The sequence below is a fragment of the Austrofundulus limnaeus genome, unplaced genomic scaffold, assembly GCF_001266775.1.
Source record: "Austrofundulus limnaeus strain Quisiro unplaced genomic scaffold, Austrofundulus_limnaeus-1.0 Scaffold972, whole genome shotgun sequence".
In the NCBI taxonomy this organism is placed as follows: domain Eukaryota; kingdom Metazoa; phylum Chordata; class Actinopteri; order Cyprinodontiformes; family Rivulidae; genus Austrofundulus; species Austrofundulus limnaeus.
Window position 1 is genome coordinate 89,399 of NW_013953374.1, and position 8,133 is coordinate 97,531.

Here is an 8,133-nt window from a genome sequence, read left to right on the forward strand (position 1 = left end):
CACACACACACACACACACACACCTCCCAGAGTTTTTAGTCATGGGGGCATCATGTTGTTGTTGATTTGGGATTTCTTCTTGACAAAATCTCAGGGAATTTTATGTGCATGGTAAGTTCATAGTTAAGGTTGACATATCACCTTTGACAGCTGTTAATGCAGAGCTTCTTTGGGAAGTCATGTTTTCTGTCCATCTGTGAGAGCATCTAGATGTAGAGCATTTGTAGATCAAACTCCAGAGAAGCACCTTCTCAAATTACACAGGTGGTGATGAAACTATTTGTTGAGGCAAGCAGTGGAACCTGACTTGGGACAGGTAATCAACTATTTCTCCCCAAACCCTCCTTTGACTTAACACTACAATAGCTGTCAAAATACATGGATTTTAAATGTTTCTTATTTAATTTTGATGCTTCAAACACATTTTTTTTTTACATTTTTTAGTGGTTACTGTAACCTAAACATGTTTTGTGTACAAATACATTACAAAACAGCAAGATTTTTTCTTCTTTGAGAAAACTCAGAGTTGTTGGCAACAAAACTTGACTTTGCTGACTTTTCTCATTTATTACAAATTATGTTGTAGAATTTTGGTAGTGAATGGCGAGTATTTAGTGGTTCTTTTTATCACACAAATACAAAAATTCAAATCAAAAACATWAGAAAATTGCATATTTTGACAACTACTATAGTTGTAAAGTCATAAATGTTTATTTGAGCAACAAGTATACATTTTTGATTGTTTACAGGAACATAAAGATCATAAATAATATTGACTAGTGTGAGATGTTTTACCTGTCATGGTGTTACAACTGCTGTGCTGTTTATACTGTGGTCTGCTGACAGTATTCCTGTTGGCAGAAAAAATAAATAAAAAATAAATAATAATAAAACAATGTTCCTTAAAACATATTACAAAAAAACAATGATATAGCTTGCAAAACAAATGCAATGAAACTCAGAATGTTAAAAGGCTTATGAATCTTTCTGAAAAAAATGTATACATTTAAAAATCAAAAGCTTCAAATTTCTATCTACACAGAAAAAACTGTCTGAAGTATCTAAATTCAAACCAGCATAGAAATAACAGAGTGAATCCAGAGGGGAGAAACATGGTAAAGTTCAGCAGTGCCTCGGCTGCCCAGGGGCTTGAACAGACCTTTAACAGGGGTTTGTAGCAGAATCTTGTTAATTCTTGAGGAACTGAGAGATTCCATTATTCAAGAGAAGACAATTCTTTTTGTTCTTTTATTTATTTATTTTCATGGCCTTGTATTACAGAAAACAGCACAGAATGCACTTTGTGGGCAGTTGAAGTTAACAAACCATATAAGATTGAAATCCTCATCAATCAAGCTATCATGAATTACACCCTGTGACTCACCCGAGTGGATCGATAAATCCACAGCAAGCAGGAAAAAAAAAGAAATCACAGTTTTCAGAGAGAGCTGCCCTAACCTGACGTGCTTTGGAGAGAAAATGATCTCCAGAAATGTTTTATAAACTAAATAATATAATTACAAAGCAAAGCATTTAGAAATGGCTTCAGAAAAGGTGTACGATGTTGAGATGACAATCAAAAAGAAAAAGAGGAGAACAGAGGAAGTAGGAGATTTGTTTTGGAATATAATAAATACATATTCATCAAGTGAGCAGGTGGGAAGTTCCAAATAATAGAGTTTTTTGTGGATCATGTTCTGTGTTGATAAAAACACACTCCTAGCTTGAAGTGGGTGCAAAATAAAACATTCCCAATAGAAAGAAGCCTAAAACCATTCTGAGAGTGCTGCATTTGAGTTGTGATGTTTCAAGCTTTGTGTCTTTGGGTGAGGGAAATAAACACAATAATTTCCATCAACAGCAATAAAACAAGAATTGTGACAGGCTGTGGTATTTATGAGATGAAGCCTGCAACTCAGATTTATTCGCAATGAAAGGGTCGACTTTTCTCCACCTCATTTACATCAGCATTTGGCCATGTTAAATCCAGGCCAATGGTGAATTTTTAAAAGGTTGGCATCAATCTTGTGGGAACAACTGCCACATTCAGCGTAGACTTCTTTTACCTTTGCAAAGGTTGATTCCATTGCTGAGGAAAGAAAAAGTACACGTCTCTCAAATGCACAAAGACAACACGTGGGCAGATAAAGTAGAGCCAAATGGTTTTGTGTGTCTTTTAAGGCTTCAGTTGTGTATCTGTGTTGTTATATTCAAAATAAACAAAGAAAGCAGACAGAATGGCTTTAAGGTTGGTTATTCATGTGGGTATCTGAAAAGGTGAAAGTGATACCTCTATTCCCTAAAAACTGGGAGCAGAGCACAAATTTGCTCCTGAAAAGCTTTCATACAGGCAACCTCCTGGGCTGACGTTCCCATCTGTTTGAGAAACAACAACAACAACAACAACAAATTCCTGTCTCAATCCAAATTACTGATTTCTAAATACAATTTTAGGTGCATTGGAGAGAGTAGCATATGGCAAATCAATTAGACAACTAATTCTTAAAACAAAAACATGGCAAGTGCATTTGCTAATCAACAGCAGTGTTGGGGCCCATATTACGTTGGCCACTGGAGTTTTGGAAACAATTAATCCTCATTCCAGGCAAGGAGAGCCATATTGACACATATTCCTAATTTAAATATTCAATTACCGTGAAGTTCCTCATCAAATTAGAGTAAATCTGGGAACAGGGCCTGAAATATTTACGCAATTACAGTGAGGATATAAAAAAATATATTATGTTCCCATGAAATCTGCACAGGTAAAAATCAAATTAGTGCGGCAACGCAAACCCCCAAAACAAAAGATTACTTTTATGATATGAACTGCAATTTATACAAATGTGCTTTGCAAAGTTTTACTTGTTCTTTATGATATAAAGAAAAGAGTTGTCTACTTAAAAAAATAAAAATCACAAGCAGAAAAAGTCAAAGAGACTGCGAGCACAGACTCAGTGGAGGTACGATGAGAATGAGAGTAATATCACGGAGCCAAAAGCCAGAGCTGCAAAACGGAAAGCTGGAAGCTCTTGTTTTGACACACATCCAGCCTCTCCTGTGACAACATCCCCACACCTTCCTCAATGTGCCAGTGGTGCTGCTTTGTGGGAGCTGCTTTCTCACCCATCATTATCCTCCTTTAAGCTCAGTGTCAGCTGCCGAAGAGAGGATCTCTCTGAATTTGGTGGCAAATCCCCGAATCTCGTCTGCATCTCCATCTGATCTCACCTGATCACTCAATCATTCCTGGCAGCGCTCCGCGTCCCTCTGCTTGATCACCGCTGCTTCTTGCAACTTTTTCTGAACACAAAGTAATGAGCGAGATCGAGCCGGGAAGGATTGTTCTTCAACACCTCACACAACAGATCTGTCATGTGACACACTGACAGTCACCGTGTCTATTTCTCTCAAGAGTCTTGTGCAGTGGGAAGTCTTGGTTAACCAGCGTGCAATGAAAGCTGATACAATACTCCAGCAGAGCTTCACCAATGTGTGGAGTGTCACAGTTAGACGACTGCATTTCTGAAAGTATTGATATGAATGCCATTTCTGACACTGATGACACTCTAGACTTCATGTGAAAACGTCAGCTATGCAAAGAAAAAAAATATCCCTAGCCTTGACATTTTTATCACTGTACAGTTTGATTTAAAAAGTGCCCGTGTGTACAATAGCCTATTATTCTAAGAGAAATGTCAAAAACCTTGATTTTGAGTGAAGTGAAAGAAATTGCAATATTAGGACAAGGCTAATTTATGCTAGCAGTCATCGTAGAGGTCAGATATCAGCTTCAGCAATGACAGTTTTATCAGGAGAACAAATGGCAGTGCTGGTCAGGGGGAGGAAGGGGGGAAGATACTTTACAAGGTACATTAAAAAGCATACCAAACGGCACAGGTTTATTTTTTTTACATTATAAAGTCAAGGAGGGGCCGATATAGTCTGTCTTGACGCAGAACAAACTAAAGGGGTTGACATCAAGATGCGGAGATGAATAAAAAAAGATCACTGTCACAGCTTAAAAATGTGTTAAACAAACTTGATAACAATACATTTAACATGCAGGGCGCAACTAGAAGTAAAGAGAGTTCATGCTGCACTTTTAAGCCATCAAGAACATTTGCATGCTCCCTCTTTTTCATCTGAGGTAAGCAGTTCTCAACAACAACAAAATATATTGAGAACCTTAAGATTGTTAACAATGCGTTTTTTAAAAGTTTGACTGGCCAGGCAATATGTTCAATGTATTAAAGGGACTACCATATCATGTAAAATCAACTTTTTTGAGTTTTATATCATGTTATAATGTTATACTCTCACATAAAAACATGCCCAAAGCCTTGCTCTGACTCATTCATGCATGTTTGAGAAATCCTGCAGAGTTTTTAGGAAGCCATGCTGAGGAGGAGAACGACAGGTGGGGACCAGAAACGCCCCTGGGACGTGTCTTTAAGCTGAATTTCCTCATGGAGGAGCACCCCCCTCCCCACACACCCCGCCCATGACTCCTGCAGGCTCTTGGGTGAAAGTGAAACTTAACTGTCTGCTGAGCTCCTAACATTAGTTCTCACTCAGTGAAGCTCTTTCCAGATTAAAAATACCTTCGAGGAAATGTATTTTCAGATGCCAAGTAAACTGCATCATGGCAGCCCCCCCTCCCCACCAAGTGCAACCCCCCAGCACCGAACGGGATGGGACAGAAGCAGAAGGAGGTTCTTAAAGAGACAGAGGCCAATTTCAAGGCGTTTAGAAGAGGAAGTGATGAGAAGTTTATTTTCTATTTAAACATAAAAACAGCATTTTACTAACACCTAAAGGTGACATAGATACTTTATTATGGTATAGTATTTAAATATACAGTATGCCTGAGAATCACATAATATTGGCCCTTTAAAAATGAAAATAGGTATTCATTGTGATCCTTAAAATAATAAATTGTGTTTATCTGTATTTTGTTGATAGCAGTAGTGACAGTGTAAGAAATAGGTCTAAGATTCATATTCTCTGAAAGTTTAAATATTAACAGAATGAACACCAGAGCCTAGCTTTCCACCAGAGAAAACTAATTTTGACCACCTGTAACCACAATTTTGTTATTTCAGTCACTGTCCAGTGTTTGTGACCATGACAGCAGGAACAGAGACCAACCAGCAAACAGAGAGCGTTGTCTTACAGTCCGGCTCTCTCTTCACCACATTGGACCACGATAGACTCAATACCGTGGAAGACTCACTCTATCCGTTAATCTCACATCTCGTCCTACCCTGACCCGTGAACCCCTTGAGATATGTAGATGTCAACACTTGAGGCATGATGTGAACACATCTTTAGGCAGCGCTTTACTCTCAACCCAGAGAGGGCAGGCCACACTTTTCCAACAAAGGACCATAGCCTTCAGTTTGGAGGTGCTGATCCTCATCTCAGCTGCTTCATACTTGGCTGTGAGCACCTCTAGTGAGAGTTGGAGATCATGGCACGATGACAACAACAAGACCACACCATCCTCACATAGCAGAGCAGGAATCCTTCCACCCCAAGGCTGCACAGAGAACATCTGTTTATAAAAGTTATGAACAGGAGCGATGACAATGGACAGCCCTGGAAAAGTCTGACTCTCACCCTGTTGAGGTTAGACCTACTGCTAGCTTTGCAAATTAGACTTTTGCATCACAAGGGACTGAATGGCCTGTAGCAAAGGACCCTCAGTACCATACTGACAGAGTGTCCCCCCACAGGGAACACAGTCAAACGCCTTCTTTAAGTCTACAAAACTCATAGAATGGTTGGGCAAACTCCTATGCCCCCTTGAGGACTATTGAAAAAAAAAAACTATTTGAGTGAAACACATTTGCCTTGATGCAATAACCTTGTGCATCCCATAATGATGCAACACACCACAGCTTCTCTGTGCTGCCGAAAAACCTGATTTGTGGTTTACGTTTGTACACAACACTAACGGGCTTCTTTCTGCCTGAGGCAACCTGAGATTTGAGGGAGGGATCGCTGCGCTTTCAAAATTATAAGGGTCATTAAAAATTTACACATTATTGACTGTATTTAAAACATCTTTTCCAGTGACTGTAAAGAGCACTTAAATTTAAGAGGTGCTTCTCTCCAAAGGCCATAAAGTTGTTATAGATAGCCTGAAGGAGGAATGGAGGGGAGAGTTTTCTCCTGCTGAATATGATTCAAAGTACAGAGGTGAGAAACAATTTACTTTGTTACACAATGCATTTCACTACTCTGTGAGAGTTGAAGGGCTGTTTATAAATCACTGTGTCAAACTAATCTACGGCAAAAAACATGCTGAACTACTTATAGTTCTGTGTATGGCTGCCCAAAATGTATGTTACTACACAGAAATAGTCAAAGAAGTGCCACAGTATAAATTGCCCACAGCCCTGTCCTTATGTGTCAGTGCTTTACAGATGGAAAAACTCTCAAAAGAAGACTTTCCGACTGTGGAGTGAATTTTAATGTTAATACAAAAACGGCAGCCTGTGATCTCAGCAGGCATCAGGACGGGGGTGGGAGTCGCTTCGAGGTGCAATTTATTCCAACCTCTGAGCCTCACGAACTTGAAAGTAGGCTTCAAAAGAGCTGAAGATTACCGCAAAGGCTTGTGAAGGCACACGTTGGCCTGAGCTTACGCCATAACCTCAGCACATCAAAGATAAATGACCATCCAAAAATATGGCCGACTCACAAAACCCATTCAGTTATCCATTCAAATCCATGGTTGGCCATTGATTGTTCTCATCTCACAGCGTGACCATGAGAAAAGAAGCTCTGTTCTGAAAATGCCTCCTGGCATCCACCCCTCTGGCCTGCTGCTGCTGTTATGTGACTTTCACTCAGCTCAGCACAGGATGGCAGAATGCTTTGCTTCAAGCTGGCAAACACCACTGAGCCCAGTGCCAAGCTTCCCTCTCCAAAGCAACACCACACTGAAGGAGTCTAAATTGTTTAGATACAATTTGCAGTGAAAATCCCCAGCTCTTCACTGAGATAAATAATTGAGGTATTTGATCTGGACACATTACAAAGGTTTGCTACATTCTGCATCCTAAGGCAGAGGAAGCTGAAGCAGCAAGAGCAGTGGAGGGGACACACACACACACACGCGCGCACACACACACACACACACACACACACACACACACACACAGCCATGCATGCTGGAGACCTCAGTGCTCTCCTTCCTTCCTCTGCAGCTGTCACTAACTCTCGGGGCCACATCTCCTCCTCCTCCTCTGCACAGTACAACACCCCTGTCACCGTGTCAGAGGAGCGGCCTGCCTCTGCCTCCTGGGACACGGCACAAATAGCTGGAGTTTAGCCCTCGTTGAACTCACGTTCTTGTTCGGAGCAACTTGTCTAGTTAGCCTGTCTCACCAGTTCGCCCTCGCTGCCTTGTTGTCCAGCCACAAACTTTACGGCATATCGCCCAGGAGTGATCAATTGCCTGTGTCTTCGCAGCCGTACACCCGATAGAGAGGAATAACAAAGAGTGCACTAAGCGGGAAATAAAAAAAAAGCAAAGCAAGGAGGAAAGTTACATTGCAGAATTTTGCAGCATGATGTTACCTTATCGTGCTGTGTTCAATGTCAGTTTTAGACGCACTACTTTTCTCCTGAGACGTCTGAGGAACATCTCCCGTTCGATACCATATCCCCATGTTGTTTATCTCACTGTGTAAATATGAATGAGACCAAAGAGTTTCATTAAGGATGTTAGCAACATAAATGCTCATATTGGCAAATAATGAAAAAGCACAGACAACTTAGTGGCAGAGGAAAATTAGAAACCATACTGATTTCATTCATTTCCAGTAAAATATCAGCTCACCCTACACAGGTATAGTTAACAAGGTGGTACTTGGACTTCGCAGTGATCTGGATGTCATATACAGCTGTCTCGGCAGCCTCACGAGGGCTCATTTTCACACAGAGCCTCCTCTTCCTCATGGCAGCTTCCTCTGATGGGTAAAGTACATGTACATGTGAGCATGTCAGAAAGGAGCTAGTGCATATTCAGTTCTGTGTCCTCTGAGGATCAGATAAAAAAAATCTAGACTGAGAGACACATTCAATACCTGTGAGAACACCCCCACCCACTATATATATATA

General features: G+C 40.5%; 1 protein-coding gene across 2 annotated transcripts in view; it reads right to left on the bottom strand.

Annotated features, from left to right (window-relative positions):
• Positions 1 to 7,982, bottom strand: part of LOC106533561 (multivesicular body subunit 12B) — a gene marked incomplete at its 5' end in the record, with an annotated part of 20,091 nt that extends 12,109 nt beyond the window's left edge. For both annotated transcript variants that reach the window (XM_014029915.1, XM_014029916.1), the window contains 3 exon segments: positions 796 to 851; positions 7,591 to 7,695; positions 7,853 to 7,982. In XM_014029915.1, coding sequence (XP_013885369.1) covers positions 796 to 851; positions 7,591 to 7,695; positions 7,853 to 7,982 — 291 coding nt within the window.
• Between the last annotated feature and the right edge of the window lie 151 nt (positions 7,983 to 8,133).